The sequence below is a fragment of the Diospyros lotus genome, chromosome 13, assembly GCF_014633365.1.
Source record: "Diospyros lotus cultivar Yz01 chromosome 13, ASM1463336v1, whole genome shotgun sequence".
NCBI lineage: Eukaryota > Viridiplantae > Streptophyta > Magnoliopsida > Ericales > Ebenaceae > Diospyros > Diospyros lotus.
The window spans coordinates 36,188,263-36,215,330 of NC_068350.1; the positions used below are offsets into that span (position 1 = coordinate 36,188,263).

Below are 27,068 nucleotides of genomic sequence, written 5' to 3' on the forward strand. Positions count from 1 at the left end.
TCTATTCATTTATGTTCTACAACAAACTTATTTGCATATGGTTCAAAACTTATTTATTATTTTTTGATTGTCCAATTAAAATATATACGCATGCATATAATTTATATTTATATAATATAACACATGACTTTTAAATAAATTGATTTATGAATATAAATGAGCCAAGCTTATATATATATATATAGTATTAACGAACAAAGTCCGAATACCATTTGCAAAGCTCAACTCATTTGAACACGTTTGTAACTAAGCAGGCAGGGCCCAAACAATGCTAAGCTCAAGTTGACTCGTTTTTAGCCCTAAGTTAGGTCCAAAGGACGCGCTACGCTGGGAACGGAGGAGCTCGAAGGTGAGCATTACGATTGACACAAGACAGAGAGAAAGTAATGGAAGCTTACGAGAGAGTTAACGGCATGCATACATCCAATAAAACCATTTGTTTATATGAAAATACTAATTGAACATTCAAGTTTGACACTTTTTACAACGACGATGCAACTAAGCTAAGCTGCAGCTGAAAAGATGGGATGAGACGGGCACTGTATACCCAAATCACCAAACACAACGGTAAGTGACATGAGACCCTGTAATCTCACCACTGTAACTAACTTTAACCACTTGCCCCTTCTCCAGTCCATAATATCGTGCAATTGCATCTTTCTGTAACATTCGAGGAAGCTGCAGGCAAGAAGACATAACTAAATAAATTAATTAAAATACAGTATTTCCAAGAGGGGAGGCAATTAAATTCTTCACCAAACCCAGGGAATTAGAGAGCACGAATGGAAAATCACGAGAGAGAGAGAGAGAGAGACAAAAGGGCACCATTGAACATAAAATAGTTAGATCCCTTTAGTAGACCTACTCTTAATACTCATAATACAAAAGTATACATATCATATAGAGTAACGTTAGTAAAGATTAAGTAACAATAAATGTACATTGCTTTAGATAAAGTGTATGTATTGGATCTTATTTTTAACATCCAAACAATTCTATTGGTTGATGATAAATGCATCGTGTTTTAAATTATTTAATCAACCAACAGAAAATTGTTTTGAGTGTTAAAAACAACATGTAACAAAAACAGTGTCTAAAAATAAAGTGCATTTATTGATGATTAACCATTGCCCTTAACATTCCACTTTAAGACAATAGTCAGCATTACCTAGGAAATAATATTAGAGCTTCAGTTTGGTGTTTGAGAAAATTCTTTCTATTTTTAAGACTATATTGTGTTTACATTTGTAAAATTTAGGAACTGTTTGACAAAGTTTCCTATTTTCATTTTTTGGACACATCTAATTTCAGTTTTATGTCCAAAAAACAAAAAAAAAATGAAAGGTTAACATGTTATTTGATAACTATGGTTTGTTTTCAGTCTTATCTATGATTTTGTTTTTTTTTTTTGGGGGGGGGGGGGGGGGGGGGGGGGTTATTTTTTCCTCCTCTACCCTTATCCCACTGCTGGAATTCACCAGTGAGTCACAAACTCCCAGAGGCCTTGAGAGTTGCTGGCGTCTGCTGGAGGGATAAGGATAGGAGAGGGCAAAGAAATAATAAAAAATGAAAATTGTGAAAACACCTAGTGTTCATTTTTTGAATAGTTTTTTTTTTTTTTGAAAAAAGAAAACAAGAAAACAAACATTATTTTCTGTTTATGAAAAACGAAAACAGATCATTGAAGACTGAAATGCCTACCAAACGGGACTTTAGATTAAAAGCTATCTTTAATATTTTAGTACTACGGGAGTTCAACATGTTATGACCTGCTGAACCCAATCCCCCCCTTCAACTGGGACTAGTAGAGGATTGGATAGAGGTATTCAACTTACAAGGGTACAAGTAGCAGAAGTATAAAAGAAAAAAAAAATCTTACTAGAGACGGGCTGGTGTTCATTATCAGTATACACCAAATGAACTTCGGAAGCACTAAGATGCAGGTGACTTTCTGTCCTCAATCTAACCATTGGCTGGACTTGAAGAGAGAGAAGAGAGAGGGTTCTAATTTAAATAGAGTCAAACATTGACATTTGGATTCATGACAAGTATCGGGTCCTCATCTTAAAAAACAAAAGAAAGAAATGAAAAAGGAGCAACTTTCAGCTGAGTGCATCAGAGAGGTCAGAAGTATTTGTATTGTCTGGACCTTTTTATTGCTAAGTGACCTTTTTATTGCTAAGTAGCCTGGACATAGTTTTAAAATAGAACAAAAATATTTTAATCTGAGGAGGAGAATTTCTATTATTATTAGGCATTCATAATACAGATTTGAAAAGCATGGCAATCACAGCAACCTAGGAGAATGAAAGGAAAATTATAATGCTTCAACAGCATGAAACAAAATTTCATTTCATTTCCAACAAAACAACCAAAACATTTCCATTTCCTAGAAAGTAAACATTAGATATTCATGAAAAACACAAAATTCTAATATTTATACCAAAACATACTAAAACACTATGAAAGATTCCAAAACAGTGCGTTGCTTCAATAACATGAGGAAAATCTAACATATTATTTTGATATACCAAATTCATTATAGAAGTATTCAGAAAGTCTGAAAAAATATTTAATAGAGGAAAAATGAAATAGAAGAAAAATTAGTCATCACTTATTCTCTTGTTTTGTTGTTTCATGCAGGCATTTCTTATATAAATGTATAGATTTTTTTTTTCTTTTTACATGCTGCAACTATACAACCGTGTCAAGTCTCTAATGTGAGGCTTGAGCAATTCTGAAATTATAGAGTAACCAAAAGAGAGAGAGAGTTTTGGAGGGAGAATTTGAAAGATGGAGGGGAATTGAGAGAAAGAAATGAGAGGGAAAGAGAATTAGGAGGGAAAGAATTATGTATTACTCAACATGAATTCCCATCCTCATACATTCTAGCCTTATATAGGCTCTTCCTTTCGGCTAACAACTTAACCATAGAGGTACAATCATCATGGCAGTAACTAACTAGTACAATTGGCTAATGCATCAACAACAAAAATTCAAATTTGCCCCTGGGATTGTAACAAACTGCCCTTTTAGTAAATCCTTTTTCGGCAACAAATCAAGTAAAATTTTTAAGTATTTTAGTACTCATTGTCCAATATTAAACTTCATTTTAGTTCAATCATATAAAAGAAAATTAAAAAGGAGAGCTGGTATTTGTACGAAACCTTTTCTCTTGCTTTTAATTTTTTTTTTATTTGCAGAAAATCGCTTCCCACAACTCAAACTTGTGATGCTCTAGCCACAAAAGAGCAACCTTACAGTTGCTACCAAGGCTTGCCCTAAAAACTTAATAACTTAACCATTAAATATTTTTTAGGCTAAAAGTTTTTCTATATAAATGTTCCAATTAAGTAATTTGAAAGTAAATTCAACAAAATAAAATTTCAGAAAATAAATACTACAATTAAACAATAAAACTTATATCCCTTCTCTACTTCACATTTTGCCAACCTTTCTAACATATCTTAAGATTTCCCTTTTTATTCTCCACCGTATTCTTATAATGAGAAAAGATAAATAAAATGAAATCCTCATAATTTTCAATCTGTTTCTGAATGTTTCACTGGAAACCTTGAAAATTCTGTTTCTGAATGTTTCACTGGAAACCTTGAAAATTCTGTTTCTGAATGTTTCACTGGAAACCTTGAAATTTCAACCTTTTAGTAAGTTTGTTGTCATTTTCTCAAGAAACAGGAATGTTTCGGCTGTTTCAATAAAATTAAAATGAAATTTGATTCCTTGAGCCACAACAGATAGTGCTTTTTATTTTCTATTCTCCATTATGCTGCACACAAAGTATTACTACAAAGATGCTTCCTGAAATGGAATATGTGTAATTCAACTAAAGTACATAAGATTGTGCTGTAATTCTATGCATCTCACGAAAGCTGAATACATAGCAATATTTAAATATACTCTTAAACCTTTTATAACCTAATTTTAGGGAAAAAAATGAAAAATTAAAATGAACACATCAACCATAGGTGTGTGAACATATAACTTTCCTGCCAACCAAAAGCAGGACCAACATCCAATTTGATAGGTTTTATTTGGAATTTGTTGTAAATTGTACTGAAATTAAATATTCAACCATCTATTTTAGTCCTATACTGAAAGCACCTATCTATATACATAGACATCACAAAACAAATTGAGAACCCCTTAAACAGTAGAAAACCTTTCTCAGGTGTCAATGACAATATTTGGTTCAGTTTAAAAACAAGAAATATTATCAGAAATTTAACAACTTACCTGCTTGTCTTCTAAATTGAACTTCTTTAATAGCTTTTGTTTTTCTTCTTCAGTCAGCAATTGGTGTCTAGGCTTTAGGGCATGCTTGGTAATATTAACAAGCAAGTCCGTGATCTAAAGAAATAGAAATGAGATATTAAGGACATCAAACAGCACAATCATAAAAATTAAGCAATTAGTCTAAAGGGGCTGATTACAAAAGTATCATTTTAAAATGGGGAGAAAAAGTCAAAACTAAAATAAGAGGCTGTCCCAGTGCCTAAGGCTCTCTGCTTTGCGAGAGTTGGAAGAAGGTCAAAACTAAAATACTTTAACTAATCTAGTACCCTATATCACCACTTATCTATACCTTTCCTTACATGTATACTGTTAAGATTGTCTTGAATCCAAATTTCAATAACTCAATCCAAACTAAGAGAATTAGAGATAGGATTGCAATATAACCCAAAACTCAGCGAGATTTGGATTTTTTTTACCTATCTTTCTCTCTTTTATAAATAAAGCCCAGATCTGAATGTCTGATTTGCATCAGGGCATTAAGTGTGAGCATTATAGAATCTTAAAACGAAAATGAGTTCAAGTGTGCAAGTGTATTAGGCTTTTGAGATTGAGAGAGAGAGAGAGAGTGAGTTTATCTCTTTTTGTAACGAGTTATTCACACAAAAAAAAAGTTCCTCATTCACACTCATGGACATAGGCACATTCCCGAACCACATTAAATCTGCATGTCTGTGACTTTGATCTTGTGTGGACATTACAGAACTTAATTTTGTATTTGACTTATTCCCTAACAAGTGACATGAGAGCGATACATAATATATAACCTCATTAACTCCATTCATCTCCACATCTGTTCTGAACTTACTGGTCAGAAACAATATCATCAATGCTGTAATGAATGATTTAAAGTTCAAACACTTTTGGCAACGCCAGTCCAGAATCTCAAACTCCATCTTAACCATGCACAACTGATGGGCCCATTGGTACCCATTTAATTTTCAATAATTTGTTTTCGTTTTCATTATTTTGAAAACAAAAATAATGTTTATAGATTGTTTTCGTTTTCAAAAATTTTGAAAACTTTTGGGGTAAAACAATGAACACTAGAAAAAGGTATTTTCACATTTTCCATTTCATTTTCTTCCTCTTCCCTATCCTCCCATCTCTACGAGTAATATCACATAAGGCAAGAAATGAACGAGAGGAGAAAAATATACAAACATTTAAAAACAAACTAGAGTTATTAAACAGCATGTTAAGTTTCATTTCTTTTCTTAATGAAACAAACAGATAGGAAAATCTTCATGCCTAATGTTAATAATATGCTCAATCAAGTGAGAGAATTATTCAAGAAATATGCATATTGCCATGCTTACCAAACCACAACTAAAGAACCTGCTGGGGGGATTTATTCCCTACTTAACGCTTCTGTTGAAATGGAAAGGAGACAAATCCCTTGATTAGTGGGGATTGGCTCCAATCCTTGATTAGTGGCCTAAATCTTTGATTGATTGATTATAATTTAGAATTAAAATATCCTATTTTGTTGTATCCTCCCTCTATAAGAAGAGAGGAGTCATGTTGTTTCATTTATGGTGAAATAGAAATCTTTTTTCTCTTAGCTTATATGGTATCGGAGCAGGGAAGTCATCCTTGCACCATCAAACCTTAAGCCAGGCTACCTATCTCAGTTGCTGTCACTGCTCTTGTCCGGCGTCGTTGGTCGTCAGATCCTCGCCTGCCGACACAACCAAATCTGGTCTTTGTTGATAACCAGATCTGATCTTTCTCTTGGTGCTGTTCTTACTGCCTCTTTTGCCACCATGTCTGACATTGCATCAACCACTCCTTCGTCCCATCAGCCACAATCCAATCGAGTTCAGTTCTGAGTCCCTCAAGTCTCATTTGACTCACACTCGGTACAGATTACTACTATTCGTCTTAATAACAGCAATTTTCTACGTTGATCCCAATCTGTTCGTATGTACATTCGAGGACAGGGAAAGATCAGTTACTTGACCGGTGCTACACCGACTCTTGACAATAAGGACCCAATGCATGAAATTAGGGATGTCGAGAATTCAATGGTGATGACGTGGCTTGTGAACTCCATGGAGGAAGAGATCAACCCAAACTACATGTGCTTTTCTACAATGTCACGAGACTAATATGTAAATAAGGGGAGGATATAGGATACTATAGTAATATGAATTAGGTTGGCAATTACAACATATGGGCCTAATTCAAATATGTAACCCAAATATTGGCGCCAAGGTTTGGGACTTATATAACCAACCTTCGCGGACAGAGAAAGAGACTTTTGGAAATATAATTGATTCAATTTCCCTCTCAACTTCTCAATCTCTCTCTCCCTTCTTTATTTCTCTATTTCTCTCCCTCCATTCTTCTTCTTTCCTTCTAAATTCACCAGTTCCCATGCAATCCTTACTGAATTGCGAGAACTATCCCTTGTCAAAATCACATTCTGACATACAACAAAAGAATTGTGGGATGAAGTCACCACCATATACTCTGATTTGGGCAATCAATCCCAAATCTACAAACTTAACTTGAAGGTCAGTGAGATTCGGCAAGACAGCGACACCGTCACCACATACTTCAATTCTTTGAAGCGTATATAGCAAGATTTGGATCTCTTCAACACTTATGAGTGGAAAAGTCCTGACGATTGCAAGCATTATCAACAAATGGTCGATGTTAAACGAGTGTTTAAATTCCTTGCCGAACTCAACGTTGAGTTTGGTGAAGTTCGAGGAAGAATCATTGGAAGAAATCCTCTTCTTTCACTAAGTGAAGCATTTTCGGAAGTTTGGTGTGAAGAAAGCCAAAGACTTGTTATGCTGGGCAAGAAGAATAGTAGCGCAAGTGGGCTATCCGAAAATATGGCGCTTGTTACTGTTGATGCTAATACCAGTGGACGACATATTTCTGGTCAACGAAAAGTTGAAGAGAAGCCTCGTGTTTGGTGTGATCATAGCAACAAACCACGCCATACTTGGGAAATTTGTTGGGTGCTTTATGGAAAACCAACCAATTGGAAACTCAGACAGAAGCGCTCCCAACCCACTGCTAATGAAGTTGAAGCAGGAACATTCAACAAAGAGCAGATTGATCAACTTTTGAGACTGCTAAATCACAATTTGTCACTTGGTATACCAAATTGTTCATTGGCCTATTCAGATAGAAATTCCTTTACCCTATCTAGTTCCTTTAAATCAGTTCCCTAGATTATTGATTCTAGAGCATCCGATCATATGACCAGTTTATCCCATCTATTCAACATGTATATTTCTTAGTCTGGTAGTGAAAAAATAAGAATAGTCGATGGTAGTCTTTCACCCACTGCAAGTAAAGGTCTCATTAAACTCTTTGATAATATTAGTCTTCAATCAGTACTTCATGTTCCTAAATTTGCCTGCAATCTTTTGCCTATCAGTAAACTCTCAAAAGACTTAACTGTCGTGTTATCTTTTTTTATTCCTACTGTACTTTTCAGGACCAGAATTTGGGAAAGACGATTAGCAGTGCTAGAGAGATAAATGGACTTTACTATTTGGATGGGGATGTCTTCCGTCATAAAAAAGCTCACAGAATGAGTGGTACTACTTCTACTTCTGTTTCTACTCAAAAAATGCAATAACATCTTAGGCTAGGCTATCCTAGTTTTCCTTATTTAAAACATTTATTTCCTAAGTTGTTTAAAGGAGTGGATCCTTCTATGTTTCAATGTGATAGTCGTCATTTATCTAAAGATCATCGTGTTAAATTTATTTCAAAACCCTAATGCCCTTCAAAACCATTCTATTTGATACAAATGCTTTAATCAAGTGACCAAAAAAACTTAAATAAGTATGGATATGTCTTTTCTCGAGACTCAACCTTATTTTTCCAAAAATCATCTTCACGGCGAGAAAATAAATATTGTGGAAGAAGATAAATTTTTGAATCTTCATGTTGAGGACGATACTTCTTTAAAAATCTCTTCCAACCGTGATTGATACTCCACTCCACCCTGATAAACAATTTAAGGAAACAAATGTTCAAAGAAGTACGAAACAGGATGTCTTTAGTTCACAGGTGCCCAGCATGATGGGATTGAAACCAGGGAGAGAATTACCACAAATGGATCAAAACAATCCAAAACCGGAGCTTCAGTTTTATATGAGAAGGCAAACTCAGGAGAATACTATCAATCCAAATATTCTTCTAACAATTGAACAGTCAGCATCTCCGAATGATGGTCTTTCTTCTTTTTAGGGTAACTCTAAACTCACTCCTTCAGATTCTTTCTTATTTAACATGTTCGATCTTGATGCCCCTATTGCTACTAGAAAATGAGTGAGATCTTGTACCAAACACCTGAATGCTAAATACTTGTCATATCAAAAACTGTCCAATCACCGTAAAGCCTTTATTTCCAAGATTTCTAGCCTGCATGTTCTAAGAACTATTCAGGTTGCCCTTGGTGACCCATATTGGAAGTTAGCGTTAAAGGAGGAAATGAATACTCTTGAAAAGAATGGGACTTGGGAGATTGTGAAGGTATCAAGAGGCAAAACAATTATAGGTTATAAATTGGTTGTCACTGTAAAATATAAGACAGATGGGAGCATAGAAAGATACAAGGCAAGTCTTGTTGCCAAGGAGTTCACCCAAACATATGGCATCGACTACCAAGAGACCATTGCTCAAGTAGCAAAGATAAACTCTATTCGACTTCTCCTCTCTCTCACGGTGAATTTTGATTGGCCTTTACACCAACTCAATGTGAAGAATGCCTTCTTAAATGGCGATTTAGAGGAAGATGGACCTCCCACCTAGATTTGAGAAAAGCCTCGGTACTAACAAGGTATGCCGTCTAAAACATCCTTGTATGGTCTAAAACAGTCTCCAAAAGCGTGGTTTGAAAGGTTTGGAAAAGTGATAAAAAGCTATGGTTATACTTAGAGCCAAACGGACCACACAATGTTCTTTAAGCACTCTAGTGACAATAAAAGGGCAATTATAATCGTCTATGTGGATGATATAATAATGACTGGTGATAATAGGGGAGAGATTGAAGAGCTTAAGAGGAAACTAGCTCATGAGTTTGAGATCAAGGATTTGGGCCGCCTAAAGTACTTCTTTGGGATGGAATTTGCAAGATCTAAGGAGGAAATATTTGTCAACCAACATAAGTATGTTCTGAATTTGCTTAATGAAACAAAAAAGCTTGGATGCAAGATAGCCAAAATTCCCATAGAACCCAACTTAAAGCTACAATTTGTCGAAGCCAAAGATGTGGTAAATAGAGAGAAATACCAAAGACTTGTGGGTAGACTCATCTATTTATCTCACACCCGACCTAATATAGCTTTTGCAGTAAGTGTTGTAAGTCAATTTATGCATTCGCCAAGTTCAAAGCATTTGGAAGCTGCTTACATAATCCTAAGGTATCTAAAAGGAACACTTGAAAAATGATTGCTCTTCAGAAAACAATGACACCTACACATAGCAGACTATACCGACGCAGATTGAGCAGGCAACATTATAGATAGAAGATCTACTTCGGGCTATTGCACCTTCGTGAGAGGTAATCTTATTACTTGAAGGAGCAAGAGACAAAATGTACTAGCCAGAAGTAGTGCTGGAGCTGAACTCCGTTCAGTAGCCCACGGGATTTGTGAGGATATGTGGATAAAAAAGATTACTAGAGGACTTCTATTTCCTTATCGGTAAAGGTTTACTGTGACAACAAAGTTGTAATCTCCATTGCTCATAATCCGGTTTTCCATGACAGAACGAAACACGTAGAGGTGGATGAACATTTTATCAAGGAGAAACTTGACAATGAGGTAATTTGTATGCTTTACATTCCAATAATTGATCAAGTTGCCGATATCCTCACAACAGGGTTACATAAGGAACAATTTGAAAATATAGTGAGCAAGCTTGTCATGGAAGATATCTTCAAGCTAGCTTGATAGGCATTGTTGAAATGGAAAAGAGACAAATCCCTTGATTAGTGGGGATTGGCTCCAATCCCTTGATTAGTGGCCTAAATCTTTGACTGATTGATTATAATTTTAAATTAAAATATTTTATTTTGTTGTATCCTCCCTCTATAAGAAGAGAAGAGTCATGTTGTTTCATTTATGGTGAAATAGAAATCTTTCTTTTAGCTTATAGCTTCAATTTTTAATAAGAAACTGTTCCAACATATCTTTGGAGAAATTCTTAACTGAAATCCCAGTGATGCCATGGAAAAACAAGTTCCATATTCGTTTGTAATGCCTAAAGCATTCCAATAAATCATTTTATTATCATAAAGAGATGTTGTCAATTGTTGACTTTGTTGCTAAACCTCACCTTTATATAAAGCATTTCAAAATTGGGTTCATCACACATTCCATGCTGGTGTTGGTTTATTTTTATTTTTTTTTATTTTTTATTTTTCAATTAGAAGAGAGAGGAGAGAGAATGAAGGGTAAATTGATCATTTTACCCCTTTATTTAACAGCAGGGGTAGTTATTGTTATTTCTCAAATGTGAAGGGGTTTCTTGCAACTTTGCCATGTCAAACCTCAAGGGTGTACTTTGCAATTTACTCAAAGTAATAAGTTCTTATGAAGCATCAAGTGCAAAGCAACCATAGATGTTCTGAGGGACGATGTTAAAAAATTTCTACAAGAAAGGCTTTCACCCTACTAAAAACAACTCAATTGGCAATTAATTATGAAATTGAAGAGATTAAAGATGAAGAGAAGATTTTCTTAACATAAGACTTAATGCAAGGATGTGTACTGAACAAGGCCTTTTGTGATAAATTCAAAATTTCCATTATGGAAAATCAATGTTTTGATTAAATTGCCAAACAATTCAATCTTCTCTAAATTCAAATAAAGGGGAGGGATAATATTCTTCCTTCCCCAACCAAATACGACTCCACAAAGTCATCCTACTTTTAGATAAAATGCAAATTTCTTGCTATTAAAGGTGCTCCAAATACTTCCAGCCATCAATACTTGGTTTTCCTAATAATTGTCAGGAACCTGTCCTGACCTAGGGTTTGATTAAGAACATAATAGAGAACGAAAGAAGAAAAGAGAAAGAAGAGGGAGAAAGAACAGAGAGAAATTAGGGAGAAACAGAGAGAATTGAAGAGAGAGAGAGAGGAATTTCAAATTTCTTATGTGCAGGTTTTTCAGTTATAACAAATATAACTGCTAACTACTTCAGTTATAACAAAGCTAACCGCTTTGCTCCTGAGAAGTAATCTGCTACAATCTTTGCCCTCCTGTAAGCCTACACCCGAGGTCTTGACAATAATATAACTGCAGAAAATTAATCCTAGAGAGAATAAAATCGTTGTTATTTCCCTTAGATATGATATCAATATATACACAAGACATCTACATAATGTAGGAGTCTAATCTAATCTACTTTACAAGATATTTATGTTATCTAAAATACAAATAATCTATCTCTAAAATTTAGGAGAATAATTAGAACTAGATAATCTTATCTTTATAAATCTTATCTCCTATAATTTAGGAGTCTTCATGATAGTCCTCTTTTGAATTCTTCTTTATCTTCTACACTCCCCCTCAAGCTAGGCTGAATATATTATTCAGGCCAAGCTTGGTACTTAGCTCATCAAACACTCTTCTTGGTAGTGGCTTAGTTAGAATATCTGCAACTTGGCTATTTGTGGAAGTATAGTTCAGTTGAAAAACTCCTCCTTCTAACTTCTCTTTAATAAAGTGCCTGTCAATTTCGACATGTTTTGTTCGGTCATGGTGGACTGGGTTTTTGGCAATACTAATAGCCGATTGGTTGTCACATAATACTTGTATTGGTTATGCCATGGATACATGTAACTCTTGTAGCAATCGTTTTAGCTCTATACCCTCACAGAACCCATGGGCCATAGCCCTAAATTCAGCCTCTGCTCTGCTCCTAGATACCACAGATTGCTTCTTGCTGCGCCAAGTAACTAAATTTTCCCAAACAAATGAGCAATATCCGCAGGTTGATCTTCTATCACAAATTGATCCTGCCCAATCAACATCACTGTAAATCTTCACCCCTCGATTAGTAGTTTTCCTGAACATTAGCCCTTTGCCTGGTGTCATCTTAAGATATCTCAGAATCCGATATACAGCTTCCAAATGCCCTTCTCTAGGATCATTCATGAATTGGCTTACCACACTCACGGGAAAACCTATATCTGGTCTTGTATGAGACAAGTATATAAGCTTTCTCACTAATCTTTGATATATTCCTTTGTCCACTGAAGCACTTTCTTTGCCCACGTCCAACTTTAAAGTGGTTTCCATTGGTGTATCAGCTGGTTTGCATCCCAACATTCCTGTTTCAGTGAGGAGATATAGGATATACTTTCGTTGAGAAACTAATATTCCTTCTTTGGACCTTGCAACTTCCATACCTAAGAAATACCTTAGGCTTCCAAGATTTTTGATTTCAAATTCTTTTGCCAACACTTCCTTAAGCTTCCTGATTTCAGAGATATTGTCTCCCGTAACAATTACATCATCAACATATACAATAAGTATGGATATTTTACCTCCCAAGGAGTTTTTGATGAATAAGGTGTGGTCTACCTGACATTGAACATATCCATGTTTCTTGACTGCCTTTGTAAATTTCTCGAACCAGGCTCTAGGAGACTATTTGAACCCATACAGTGATTTCTTTAATTTGCATACCTTGTTCCTTGTGAGATTAGTTTCAAATCCATGAGAGATTTCCATATATACCTCTTCTTCGAGGTCTCCATTTAAGAAAGCATTCTTCACATCCAATTGGTAGAGTGGCCAATCCAAGTTTACAGCTAGGGATAGTAAGACTCTGATTGTATTCAATTTTGCTACTGGAGCAAAAGTCTCTTGGTAATCTATACCATAAGATTGAGTGAACCCTTTTACCACTAGACGAGCTTTATACCTATCAATTTCTCCATTTTCTTGGTATTTAATTGTAAATACCCACTTGCAACCTACAAGATGTTTTCCAAGAGGTAATTCAGTAATTACCCAAGTCCCATTTCTCTTCAAAGCCTTCATTTCCTCAAGAACTGCCTCCTTCCACTTAGGATGTTGAAAAGCCTCCTGAACTGTTCTAGGAACCTGCACCTTACTGATATTTGATATAAAAACACTGAAATTAGGTGAGAGACCTTTGTAGGAAATGTAGTTGTGAATGGGGTGTTGAGTGCATGATCGTACTCCCTTTCTCAATGCTATAGGCCAATGTAAATCCTCATCCAAGGCTGAATTTTCTGAAATTTCAGAATTTTGTCCAGCAGGCATAGTCTTCCCCTTTTCCAACAGTTCCAGTTCCAGATCAGAATTTTTGTCAGCCTCAGGACATGTTGGTTCCCCACATTCTTTCTGTTTAGACCTTTTCCTAGAATAAACTTGAAGTTCATGAGGAGAGGGAGATGGATTTATAGGGTTTACAGGTAGCAGTGGCTGATTTTCAGGCTGTTGTTGTTGGTTAGATAGAGAAATTCCAAGTTCTGGTTGCTGGTGGTTAGGCTGAGGATCCCAAAAAGAATCCCAAAACTGATATTCTTGAGGATTTGGAATATTCTCCCCCTGAATATTGGTTTTGGGATAATAAGGTTGTGTTTCAAAAAAGGTTACATCCATGGATGTGAAAAATCGCTTAAGGCTGGGAGAATAACATTTGTAATCTCGTTGGTGTGGAGAATAGCCAAGGAATATACATTTGATGGATTTTGGGTAAAGTTTACTCCGAAATTGAGAGTGAATGTGAACAAATGAAGTGCAGCCAAAAATCTTGAGAGGAAGGTGAGAACGCACCTGGGTGTGAGGAAAAGAGGCAAGAAGAAGCTGACTAGGAGTTTGAAATTTGAGGATGCGTGAGGGCATTCTATTGATAAGATAGGTAGCCGTAAGAATAGCTTCACCCCAAAAATGTTTAGGAGTATGAGCAGAAAATAATAAGGATCGGGCCACTTCCAATAGGTGTCTATTCTTGCGTTCTGCAATCCCGTTTTGTTGGGGTGTATCAACACAAGAACTTTGATGAATGATGCCTTGTTGGGACAAATAAGTGCCTAGAATTGAATTGAAATATTCTTTAGCATTATCTATTCTAAGAATTTGAATGTTAGCATTGAATTGTCTTTTCACCATGGTATGGAAGGTTTGAAAAATGTGGTCAGTTTCAGATTTCTCTTTCATGAGAAAGACCCAAGTAAGACGGGTATGGTCATCAATGAAAGAAATAAACCAATGAGCCCCGGTAACATTTTTGACTCTAGAAGGCCCCCACACATCACTATGAATCAAAGAAAACGGATAGGATGGAGTATACTTGAGACTAGGATAATGATTATGAACATGCTTGGAATATTGACAAATTTCACATTGAAATATGTGTAAATCTGAATTCTTGAACAAAGAAGGAAACAATTTCTGAAGATAAGCAAAGTTTGGATGTCCTAATCTATAGTGCCACAACATAATTGCACTATTATTGGAATGAAAACTAGACAAACAAGGAGGTGAAGTGGAATGACAATAGCTGGATTTTACTTCAGTTTTTCTGGAGTCTGTCCCTTGAAGAATGTAGAGTCCCGAACATGCCTCAGCACTGCCAATCATCTTCCCCGAAATCCGATCCTGAAATTCACATACATCTTTTGAGAATTTTGCAACACACTCCATATCAATAGTGAGCTTACTAACAGATAAAAGGTTGCAGTCTAGATTAGGCACAAATAGGACATCTTTTTAGTGTCAAACCAGTGGACAGAACAGCTGATCCAATTCCTGCTACTTTTGCTAATGATCCGTCAGCAATCCTTACCTTCCACTCTTTGTCACATGGCTGAATGTTTGTTAACAGTCCACCATTACTAGTCATGTGATCGGAAGCTCCTGAGTCAACAATCCATAGGATAGATAGCTTACTATTAGCAATAAAAGCATGTAGAGGGTTACCTTTGTGGGCTATAGAACCTGCTGCCACCGTAGAACCCTGCAGCTGGGTTTTCCCAAAATTATGCTGCAGCCACTCCATCTGCTCTTTGCTAAATAAGCTAGAGTTTGAGGCCGAAGTTGTCTCTTCGGTTGCTGTAAAATTACCATTACTCTTCCTTTCATGTGCTGGTTTCCAATCCAGGGGCTTGCCATGGATATCCCAGCATGTATCCTTTGTGTGACCAGGTTTGTGGCAATGATCACACCAAGGACGACCCTTCTTCTGCTTGGGATTTGATAGGCTGCCTCCTCGGGTAAATAGTGCAGAATGTTCCAGCCCTGAATTTGAGGGCTTTAACATTAGTTTCAGCCTACTTTCTTCTCTGCGAACCTCAGCAAACGCCTCCCTGAGGCTTGGTAGAGGTTTTGTGCCAAGAATCCTACCTCTCACACCATCTAGGTTTTTATTTAAACCAATCAAGAACTTATACAGCCGCTTCTTCTCCACTATTTCTTTGTATTTGGCAGAATCTTCAGTGCACTTCCATTGGATAGTATCACACTTATCCAATTGAAGCCAAAACTTATTCAAAGAATTGAAATATTGAGTGACTTGGGACTCACCTTGTCGTAAGTCATTGAGAACACTTTCTATCTCAAACAACTCGGAAGTATTCTCAACGTGGGAGTAGGCTTCTTTAACAGCCTCCCAAATTTCTTGGGTTGTATTGTATAACAAGAAATTCTCACCTATCTCATTGTTCATCGAGTTAATCAACCAAGACATCACCATGTTGTTTTCAGCCTTCCAGATCCGATACTGTGCTGCATCCTCTTTCGGTTTGCTGACTGCTCCAGTTTGGTAATCATCCTTCCCTTTTCCACATATGAACATCATAACGGATTGTGACCACTGAATGAAATTCTGGCCATTTAGTTTATGACCGGTGATTGTGAATGGACTGTTGTTGTCCATGTTCACAGAATTGGTGGTTTGGAAAGGGACAATCTCAGAGGGTTGGCTGCTCACTCCGACCATGACACAAGTTGATCAAGTCCAGCGGCTATGAAAGGGAACAAATCGGACATAAACACCTTAGTGAATCGGCGGAAATTGGCTAGGACTAACAGGGAAAAAAGAGAAGAAAATTCTGCTCTGATACCATGCAGAAAATTAATCCTAGAGAGAATAAAATCGTTGTTATTTCCCTTAGATATGATATCAATATATACACAAGACATCTACATAATGTAGGAGTCTAATCTAATCTACTTGACAAGATATTTATGTTATCTAAAATACAAATAATCTATCTCTAAAATTTAGGAGAATAATTAGAACTAGATAATCTTATCTTTATAAATCTTATCTCCTATAATTTAGGAGTCTTCATGATAGTCCTCTTTTGAATTCTTCTTTATCTTCTACAATAACAATACCTTCCTTAAAATCCAGTCAACTCAAAACACTAGTCTCCTTGGGTCAATCCAAATTGCAGCCAGATTACTCATCAACAATGATGATTCCATTATGAAAATTAGGAGGTGCCAGGCCAAAATTATATCTGATATGCCCTGCAATCAGAAGACAGTTCAGATATAGAGTAGACCCAAGTGGTAGATCCGATTCAAAATATATGAGCCGGCACCCGGGTCAAGTGCATGTCTAGATGAGCTGAAGTCCACGAACCAAGAACAAAAAACTAAATTAATCGGGAAAGCTACAAGGAAGGATTGGAGAATTACTTTAATAAAATGAAGCAATGCTGCAATAAGAGGAAGAACGAAGAAGCCGCACAACAATTAAACAATATGAAGTTGGAGATTAAATATTCCAAGGCCAGAACCGAGTGGCCATTGGGCCAAGCAAGCAATTAAAATAAGAAGCTGGGCAATGGAAGTGAAGCCATGCACATATATAATATAATATTATTTGAATTGGAGAAGATGGGAAGCAGCAAGTGAATAATTGGAATTAAGGGGGAGGAATTGGAGGAAGCAGAAGGCGCACGGAAGCAAGCTGTAGCCCATTAACTTAGCCAAGTGGCCACCACTTGGCTATAACCGAGTGGCCACTCGACCAACAACATTAAAATATAAAGTTTTCACTTGAAGATTAAATCAATTTAAATAATGTGAGGAACTTGAACCTTGGCAATTGAACAATTGGAGGAGCAGCAATTAAACAATTAAATAATTGAACTTGCAGAGCTTAGAGATCAATTGACAATTAAAGTTGTAGAGACCAATTAATTAATTGAAGTGCAAGCAGTGGCAATGTGAGCACACAAGTAAAGGCAAATGCAAAAAGTTGGCCACCACTCGGTTTCAAAAGCATTAGCCACCACTCAACTAAAACCGAGAGGCCTCTCAGCCGGTTCTAAGTGGCCTCACAGCCATAAATGCTTTCCAACCCTCGGGAGCCTCCCTTGAAGCCAATGGACCCTCCCGGGGTGTTCCTCGAGCCGAGTATTTCGAGAAAATAGTTGATTGTCCATAAAAGAATTCTAATTTTACACGGACTTTGAAACAATTGAGATAAATACCTCCATGAGAAATTTCGCGATAAGCATCATCCGTAAGAGATAGATGTCGTCCATAGCAATCCTAGTCCCAGGCAAACTAAGGATAATTAAGATAAGCGCTATCTACAAAGAATCCTAATCTCGATTTAATTAAAATTACTTCATACTCCTCTATAAATAGGAGGCTCGCCTCCTCATTCAAGTACGCACACTCTGATACTGGAATTCTACTTTTGCGCTCAAGCACTGGAAGATTGACTTAAGCATTGAAGGGTTCGTGCAAGAAGAGTCCCTTGCACCTCTCACTGTTTGTTGGTTTTGGCAGATCTCTCGGTTCAAGAGAGGGCACTCGGTTCTTGGAGACCACTCGGTTCTCAGGGGCACCCAGTTCTCCAAGGTCACTCGGTTATTTGAGGGCTCCCGGTCATCAATAAGCAGGCAGCCGCTCACCAGCATTAGCATGTCATCATCCCTCAAGGCCACATGATCATTTTGGGCCTCCTCATTATTTTGAATCTCCTAATCATCCTTGCCGAAGAACATAAAGAGTATTTTTTCCCACCTTACAAATCTATTGTTGTATCTTGACAACAACAATATCATTGCAAGCGGCCTCACTACATCAATCCTCCAAGCAAATCATCCAATTTTTCTCTCTCAAGATGTATTGCATTGACAATGTTTTCTGAAGTTCACTGATATGCAATTAATGTCTGGTTAGCTGATTGTTGCTGATGGTTACAGATGACAAAAAGACAAGACATGGCATGGAATCATGAAATTTGAAACTCAACCTCGTAGAGTTAACATAAAAGCAACAACAACAATATATCAATACTTAATCCACTACATAGGTTCCTATAGAGTTAATATAGAATGAAAAAATGCAAAACTTAAAAATAACATAAAACTTACTTGAAATATTTCAACTTTGAAGGGAAAAAGTTCCACAGCTTTCATAGCTTGGCTTGACACGTCATTTTGAACAACTAATATCAGCCGACTCAAGGTGTCTTTGTTAATAATTTGAGTCACAATACTGCGAATAAGATTTACTTTAACTGGTCCTGGACCAAAGAAAATGACAAGAACCTGCAGTTAGAGAAGGTGATTTATTAAATTGAATTACAAAAAGTTCTTTTGAATAAAAATACACCAAACCAAAGAAGAAAATACATAAAAGTAGCATGGAACATGCTAAGAGAAACTGCTCCTGCGGCTGATTTTATTCAACACCTAGGCCTGTGTCCATAGAAGTCAAAGGATGAGATCATTCGTAAAATAAGTGGATACACCTTCATGTCACCTTGTTTATTAACCAAATTTCTGCATATCCCTTCAATCATGGATTTTCCAGATGTAAATACATATGAAAACTGTTGATCGCTTTCAGGCTCCCAATGGCTTATCATCAAATTGGGCCTATATGATCTCATAATGGGAAAAGCCACCCTTAGGCCTTCAATTTTGACCATTATCATGAATTCACCAAAAGCTAAAAACAAATTATTCAAATCAAAAGTTTGAATTTGATAGACATGATCTTTTTCCAATTACAACATAATTTTGAATTGTTAGTGATTTCTTCAGGTTCAATACACATACATACATATATAGATATAAGGGGTGCCCCTGGGGATATAATTTGGTGACCAATTAACCCCATTTTCATACTTGTTTTAATGAATTTTCAAATAACCTTTATGCCTATATTCCCTATTTATGGATATCTTCAACTTGCTTTAAATTTAAATGGGCTTAATTGAGACCTACTAGGGACCCATTTACATCCCTAGGGTCCCTATTGCATGAGGCTCCCCAGATCCCACTTCGCGAGGGTTGTATTCATATATAGCCTTTCCCTTGTTTTTTTTCATTTGGCAAAGAGGTTGTTTCCACAACTTGAACATGTGACCTTAAACAACCCTGCCTGCACATCTTTAATAATTATATTTTCGTTTTATTTGTTTGATTTAGGCTTATCCCATTAGTTGGCAGTTCCAACTATTATTGTTTTGTTTCCATAAGCGTTATTATGAGTATTGGAATTATTATATTCTTTTTTGCTTTCTTGTTCAGTCTTTTTTTTTATCTTTTTTCCATCACCATCCTGAAATTTGTTATATACCAGATTTTGATTAGGAATGAGTTTGAAATATTGAATACATAGCAATCAAGCAAGTTACAGAAAATAATGTAAGTATAATTTTTATATAAATTGAACAAGTATGAGTACCCTCTAGACATCAATTATCCAATGGAGAAGGGGATCAGAAACTAAGTATATCACCTGACAGGTATGGTCAAGGGCACAAGGAAGGAGGTGTGATTATGGGAAATGAGGAAAGGATCAGTCCATTGCATTCCTATGCATGATTCTGTGACAAATTACTTTAACAGGATTTGCTTCTCAATTGATCAATTTGTCTTTAGATTATTTAACATGCCTGCGAGGGATCAGCTGACCATCCCATCATATCATCCTATATTTTCTTTTTCTTATTCCAAATAACAACAAATCTCTAAGCCTTCCTAGGTATTGAGCGTCTGACAGTTTTATGTAGTTATATTTCCTTACTATTTCCATGAATCGGAATGGAAGAAGATTAGGATAATGGGGAAGTTACATGAAATAGTATCTTTGTCTATATACACTTGCACTATATTTGAATGAGAGATTAGATTTTTTATAGGATTAAAAACACTATGAGATAAAAGGTAGGATTCGATAAATTACAACTATGATCATATTAGATGGGATGCTGAATGTCGATTTTAAGAATATGATAAGAAATTTACTAATTGTCAAACTTATATCCTTACTCTCATGAGCAATGTGAGTGTATATATAGCATAAAATATGTAACAAATCAAATATTAATGCAATAAAAATTTGTAATATAAAAATTTAAATGTTAAATATTAATTATGTATAATATTATATAATTATAACAAACATGTTAAATTATACAAAATACTGATGCAATTGCATAGTTATGTACATGAAAAGAGCATTTTATTACACTCCTGCAATGTTAATAAAACAAGTATTACAATAAAAAATGTGTCGGCATGTTATTTGCAGAAGAGATGATCCCTAAACTCCTAGATTAGCCCTCTTAATTTTAACCCATTGTACTCTTTCCAATTTCAATTTTAACCTAGGAGAACAAAATTTTCCACTTAACAATAGCCTGATAAAACTTTACAAAGGGGATGGCTACTAAGAGGAGCCTGTCGCACGGATTTGTCACTCGAGCCAGACAGCATTATCCAACTAGGGTTTATCCAAAAGAAGGTTACCGAAATGTCTTTACGGGAAACCGAACGCATACTTTCATTGTTCTCATACTTTCCGTCATTAATAAAAAAAATTCCAAAAAGCACGCATTCAAAATTTACACGTTCATTGTTCTCATACTTCCAGGAAACCAAACGGGCACAGAAAGAGAGGTTTGGGCGAAATTAACGGACCTTGATGCAAGGATCGGAGCGGAGATAAGCGAAGAAGCGAAGGCGGTTGGGGTCGGGATCCTGGCCGTACATGGAGCGGAAATCGTCGAGAGAGAGATCGATGTCGGAGGAGGAAATGGCGTAGCCTCGGTCCTTGAGCATCTCCAGCAGAGTTCTACGGGAGCGGTAGTAGCGGTGACTCTCGGTGCTGCCTTGGTCCACGAACCGGCTCAGGCACTGGCCGTAGGCCTCGCCGTTCAAGTCCATGTTGTCTGGAGCCGGAGGTAGAGCTTTCCCGTCCATTGCTCTCTGGCTCGCTTTCCCTCCGTCCCTCGCTCGACACTCCTATGTCCGAATCGGCAAACTGTAGAGCATGAACTGTAATTTAAAACCCTAAATTCTTAATTGTAAATTTTATTTTGTTAAATACATTTATTATATTTAATTTATTTCTTAAATAATTTTATTAATTAATAAAAAATAGCATTCAATAAATATACTTTATCTAACAACAACATACATTTATTATTGCTTAAGGTAATAGTTAACATTACCTATTTTGTAATTATAAGGATAAATAATTAAAAATATTAATTTTGATAAATTTATTAATTCTCCATCAAATTTTAAAAATTATTAATTTTATACATATTGGACCGTTCTGGCCCAATCTCAGCCCTCGACCCATGGCCCGATCCCAACCCTGCACTAGCCTACAACAATATTATTGTAGTCGTATGTTTGATATTTCTGCGTCTACTTAAGATCTTATCCTCATTAATGGCATATCACACCCTCATTAACGGCAAATCCCATCTATATTAATGAAGGTTTCGTCAGCACTATGCCACCATCAGGGAGCCTCGTTGGCGCCAGATATCCAATCTCATCACTCTGCAAATACACAACGCATACATACAGGAGGACATTTCCTCCTTCTATATAGGTCCTGTTTGTTGCAGCTTAAAAGTTGCAGCTTCTAGTTTCAAAAAAGTTGGGATGTAGTGTTTGTTTTAGCTTATAGAATTCTAACTTATAACTTCTATTAGCTTTTAGAAGGGGTAGAAGTTGGGGTACCCCAACTTTTATAACTTCTGCTTAAATAATTACATTTTTATGACAATTTTGCCCTTATTTTTAGCAAAGAATTACTCTCTTGTCTACGCAATCATGGATTTTTCTTTTCCACCGCCATTTCCATTTTCAAATCTCTTCCTCTCTCTCGTCATCTTCCTCTCTCTCTATACTTTAATTAATTTTTTTATAACACTTGAAACTTATACATATATACTAATTAATTTTTAAATTATTATTCTATAACTACTAAGGGTATTATGGACAATTATACAAAAATAAGTTATTTTACAACTTATGGTATCAAACACCACAACTACTTAACTACAACTTATAAGAAGCTGCAGCAAACAGGTTCACAACTTATTCTAAGTTTTAGAAGTTACAATCTAAGAAGTTATAAGCTATAATTTCTTTAATTAAGCTGCAACAAATGGGGTCATAGACCAGTTCTCTTTAGAGACAATGTATATTATCTTCTAGTCTACCAACACTCTGGCAACTTACTCTCTTACTTACTTGAGTGCATCAGAGTGCCTGTAGATATTAGCCACCCCAGAATCCCTTTCTTGTCGTGGAGAGCTCATGTCCGACCACCACCCCTTTTGAACCGGAAGGAACACGTATTAACTATATAATAAAGTTAAGTTAAAATGGGACAATGTACAATTAGATGTGTAAAATAGAATGGTAACAACGGTAATATTATTTCTTGTAATTAGAATTTGATAATATTAAGTTGCAAAAACAATCTCTCTGTGAAAAAGCAAAGAGAATGCTGCTTAGTCTCACAAAATCGTGCATTCGGAGCACCCTTTAAAGCTACACCCTTTAGGGCTTAAAAGCTTATTTGTATGATGTTCTGGACCAACGACCAAAGGTACCTTACCTGTCCTCTTCCTTCTGCAGCAGCATCTCAGTTGCTTTCCTCTCCATCAATCTTCAATCACCAGTAATCTCTACATGAGCAAGAGCCCCCCTTAAAGGAATGAAATCGACTTCTATCCCTAACCACTATCTCCAACCCATAAATCTTAGAAATTAGCTTCATCACAACATGACAGTCCCTGCAAATCCTCAAGTTCTTCACAATTCTTATAATCCTGCCCTTGCACCATCTTGACATCCCAAATGCAACCGCAAGCTTCTCGCTGTGCTTAAAGAGAGCATCTTCCTTCTCCTCCTCTTCCACATCGTGCAAAACGTTGCCAACCTCAGGAACATAGCCTCCTTCGATCGCGAGCTTTAGCATTATCTCCTCTAGTTTTTCATATGCCTCTTCTGTTATCTTATTTTGCTTTTGACCTGCGAAAAAACTGTACACGATCTTGTCGACTTCGACCATGCTCCAACCGGGAGTTTTCTTCAACCTCTGGTGGCTCATAGATCTTCTTACCGCTGCAACATCCTTCCACTTCCCTGCGACAGCATAGGTATTTGACAACAAAACATGGTCGCTAGAATTGTCAGGATCAAGCTCGGACAGCCTTTCCTTCACTTGCTTGGCCAGTTGAACGTGGCCATGCATGCTGCAAGCCCCTAACAGAGTCCGCCAAATAATGGCATTGGGTGATACCGGCATTTTAGTTATAAACTCGCATGCATCTTGCAGCTGACCTGCTCGACCATAGAGATCAACCAAACAACCATAATGCTCAATGGCTGGTTCTATACCATAGATTTCCTTCATCTTGAAGAAATACCTGCATCCTTCTTCGGTTAATCCAGCATGGCTACAAGCATATAGTAGCAAAATGAATGTGATTCCATCAGGTCTAATTCCTGACCTCTCCATCTCGTCGAAAAGTTGTATTGCTTCTTTGCCATATCCCTGCATTGCAAGTCCTGCCATCATGGATGTCCAAGTAACAATGCTTTTCTTCCCCGGCATGCCATCAAAAACCAAACGAGCCATAGCCACATTTCCACATTTAGAGTACGTATCCAAGAGGGCATTATTCACCGTCACGATCCAAAGTAACCCGGATTTCTGAATGTATGCGTGCAGGATCTTCCCGAACTCAAAAGCCCCTGCTTGTGCACAGGCAGAGAGAACTCCAGTCAAGCTCACTTCATTGGGCCTGATTCCCACCCGCTGCAACTCCCTGAAAAACCCAAAAGCCTCGTCAAAACAACCATTATGAGCAAACCCAACAATCATGCTACTCCAAGAGACATCATCTTTCACGGGCATATCCACAAACAATTTTCTCGCAAGTTCAAGTTCACCCGATTTCATACACCCCGCAAGCATGACATTCCACGACGTCAGATTCTTACACGGCATTAGACGAAACATCCTCTCCGCATCCTTGACATCACCGCACCTTAAAAAAGCAGTGAGCATCGCATTCCACGCCACAACATTTGGTTCAAACATTTCATCAAATACCTTGGTTGCACAATCGACGCGACCACATTCCGCGTACGTACTAATCATGGTTGTCCCAACAAAGAGATGGGCATCGAGGCCGAAAGTCAGGGCTTGAGAATGGAGCTGAAACCCAGCTCCCAAATCCCTCGAGTTCGCAGCCGCTTTGAGAACGAAGGCGAAAGAGAAGCTGTCCGGAGACGCAGTCGATTTCCGGCGCATTTCAACGTAAGTGAGAATGGAGCTTTGAGGGGAATCGGACTCGGCGAGGCCGCGGATGAGGGCATTGTACATGAATACATCTGGGTTTGGAGTGTGGCGGAAGAGACGCCGGGCGTACTCGAGAGCGTCGGAGATCAATACGCAGCAATGGAGTATTAGTTTACCGGCAACAAATGGGTCGATATCGAGGCCGGTCTTGCAAGCGTAGGCGTGGACTTCCTTGACGTTTTGGAGCGTCTTGCAGCGTGTCAGCAAAGCGGCACAAAGCTGCTCGGCGGCGTTCATTCGTCCAACCGGAAATGGGTAGTACCGGCTACGGCATGCAAACCATATAGGATAATTCTATACGGACGAACGGTTGGATGCACGGCTCGACAAACCTGAGTAAAATTACAAGTTAACCCTCCTTCCAAATTTACAAATTTATCCTCAAATTGGACGCCCTTACTCTGGCTCGCTCGATCTCTCTCACACTCTCTGATTTTGGATACGTAAGAGAGAGTGAGCGAGAGATCGAAACAGAGAGTAAAAGATCGCGACCTAAACCCTAAATCAGAGAGATAGAGAGAACCGTCGGCAATGGAGGAACAACCCATGATGGTGAGGACGGAGAGTGAGCGAGCGAAAGAGAGAGACAAGAGTCGTCCACAATAGGGGGTGAGGATGGAGGGGGAGCGAACGAGAGAGAGAGAGAGAGTCGTCTGAAATAGGGGTGAGGGCGGAGAGGGAGAGAACGAGAGAGACAAAGACAGAGAGAGAGTCGTCAGGCAATTGGGGTGAGGACGGAGAGGGAGCGAACGAGAGAGAGAGTAAGACAGAGCGACCAAAACCCTAATTTTTTTCATTAAGCGAGGATAGAGGATGAAGATTAACTCAAAATTGAAACCCAATTTATCGCGATATTTTTAGTCTCAAAATATCGCGATTACTCAGGTTTGTCAAGCCGTGCGTCCAACTGTTCGTCCGTATAGCATTATCCAACCATATATTTCTTGGTTTGCGACACACTGTCTAATCTTAGACATTCACATTTGCCCGTTAGCACAATGGAGGGATTTTTTATATTTTTATTTGCTAAAATAAAGAAAAATATCGTTTCAAAATTTTTAAAATATTTTTTATATTGAAACATTAAAAAATATCAAAAAAATAATTTTTGACCATTTTTGTAATTTCGAAAACGTTTTGGAGTTATTTCATAATATTAGAAAAATATGTTTCTAATTTAGAAACACATTTCTAAAGGTTAGGAATGGAATCTTAAATTTAAAATTTCCTCTAATTTTTTTCTTCTAAAATTTAAATTTAAATTAATTTTTATCTATTTTTAATTAATAAGTCATTGTTCATGGATAATAAAATTTATATTTATATTTGTTTAAATAAAATTTATTTTTATTTTTATATTGAATAACTATTTTATACTTTTTTATATTAAAAATTATATTTACAAAAGGTCCATATATATATATATTTTTACATGTTTTCCCTCCTTTCTATTTTCTACTTTTTTTTAAAAGAAATATCATTTCTCCTGTTTTTATTTTATATCGTATTCATTTTTCGTTTACGTTTTTATACAACCTAGCTAATGAGAGATTTGGAGCAACTGACATTACAAAAATGTTATGTTGCTTAGCTCGGGTTTGTAAGAGGTAGGTGTGTGGGTCCCACTCCCATGAGGCCCATGCCTCTCCTCTCAATTTATTTACATCAAGTAAATTTTATGTTATCCAACGCGTGCAATAGAAAATTTTCTATTGAAATTATATTAGCTTCATTTGCATTATATATATATATATATTCAAATATGAATTTGTGTAGAATTATTATGAATTTATATATGTCACATAAATTATTTGTCAAACTTGTTTATAGGTACAATATTTTTCTTTCAATAAATCCATGACTTTATGATTGGGGCACCACCAAGATCTTATTTTCAATTTAAATTAAAAATTTAAATAATTGTAATTTGTAATAAATTACAGCATATGTTAACCAATTGTATAATGAACTCGATAATAAAAATATTAAATTTATGTTAAACTAATAAATATACATATTAAAACATATATATTTAACTATAAATAAAAAAAATTAAAAGAAAAGCAAGCGAAACAAACTTTGCTTGGAACCCATTGCAATGATAGGTTCTAAATTATAAGAACCTATTGTGGTGGTGATGATGGGTTC

At 36.6% G+C, this 27,068-nt stretch overlaps 3 protein-coding genes and 1 long non-coding RNA gene across 5 annotated transcripts; all 4 read right to left on the reverse strand.

The window, feature by feature from the left end:
- Positions 1–375: 375 nt before the first annotated feature.
- On the reverse strand, positions 376–21,508 carry LOC127788606 (DNA-directed RNA polymerase V subunit 5A-like). Its single transcript, XM_052317084.1, has 4 exons — positions 21,227–21,508; positions 18,668–18,844; positions 4,255–4,368; positions 376–678 (listed from the first exon to the last, which is right to left on the reverse strand). Exons 1-4 carry the CDS (start codon positions 21,506–21,508, stop codon positions 553–555), a joined length of 699 nt encoding a protein of 232 aa, XP_052173044.1. The 3' UTR covers positions 376–552.
- LOC127788607 (uncharacterized) lies at positions 1,434–4,248 on the reverse strand. The gene is made up of 2 exons (XR_008020429.1): positions 3,610–4,248; positions 1,434–3,573 (listed from the first exon to the last, which is right to left on the reverse strand). It is a non-coding gene; the product is annotated as an uncharacterized LOC127788607 (long non-coding RNA).
- On the reverse strand, positions 9,661–18,616 carry LOC127788605 (uncharacterized). The gene is made up of 2 exons (XM_052317083.1): positions 15,249–18,616; positions 9,661–14,927 (listed from the first exon to the last, which is right to left on the reverse strand). The coding sequence occupies exons 1-2, from the start codon at positions 16,264–16,266 to the stop codon at positions 14,893–14,895; spliced, it is 1,053 nt and encodes a 350-aa protein (XP_052173043.1). The 5' UTR covers positions 16,267–18,616; the 3' UTR covers positions 9,661–14,892.
- LOC127788604 (pentatricopeptide repeat-containing protein At1g74630) lies at positions 21,437–25,230 on the reverse strand. Of its 2 annotated transcripts, XM_052317080.1 has the most exons (3): positions 23,169–25,230; positions 22,799–22,909; positions 21,527–21,569 (listed from the first exon to the last, which is right to left on the reverse strand). In XM_052317080.1, the coding sequence occupies exon 1, from the start codon at positions 25,155–25,157 to the stop codon at positions 23,226–23,228; it is 1,932 nt and encodes a 643-aa protein (XP_052173040.1). In that variant the 5' UTR covers positions 25,158–25,230; the 3' UTR covers positions 21,527–21,569; positions 22,799–22,909; positions 23,169–23,225. The 2 variants fall into 2 exon arrangements, with proteins under 2 accessions (XP_052173041.1, XP_052173040.1); XM_052317081.1 differs by lacking the exon at positions 22,799–22,909 and having other exon boundaries at positions 21,437–21,569.
- Positions 25,231–27,068: the final 1,838 nt, after the last annotated feature.

Bases quoted from the DNA above. Each gene is read 5' to 3' on its own strand.
- LOC127788606 (XM_052317084.1), bottom strand. From the start codon at position 21,508: ATGGACGGGAAAGCTCTACCTCCGGCTCCAGACAACATGGACTTGAAC. The intron at 4,369-18,667 runs GTAAGTTTTATG...CTATTTCTTTAG, and splicing joins TCAAAGTTGAAATATTTCAA to ATCACGGACTTGCTTGTTAA. The intron at 679-4,254 runs GTAAGTTGTTAA...TCTTGCCTGCAG, and splicing joins TCAATTTAGAAGACAAGCAG to CTTCCTCGAATGTTACAGAA.
- LOC127788604 (XM_052317081.1), bottom strand. From the start codon at position 25,157: ATGAACGCCGCCGAGCAGCTTTGTGCCGCTTTGCTGACACGCTGCAAG.
- LOC127788605 (XM_052317083.1), bottom strand. From the start codon at position 16,266: ATGGTCGGAGTGAGCAGCCAACCCTCTGAGATTGTCCCTTTCCAAACC. The intron at 14,928-15,248 runs GTAACCCTCTAC...TGTGAATTTCAG, and splicing joins AGGTTCTATAGCCCACAAAG to GATCGGATTTCGGGGAAGAT.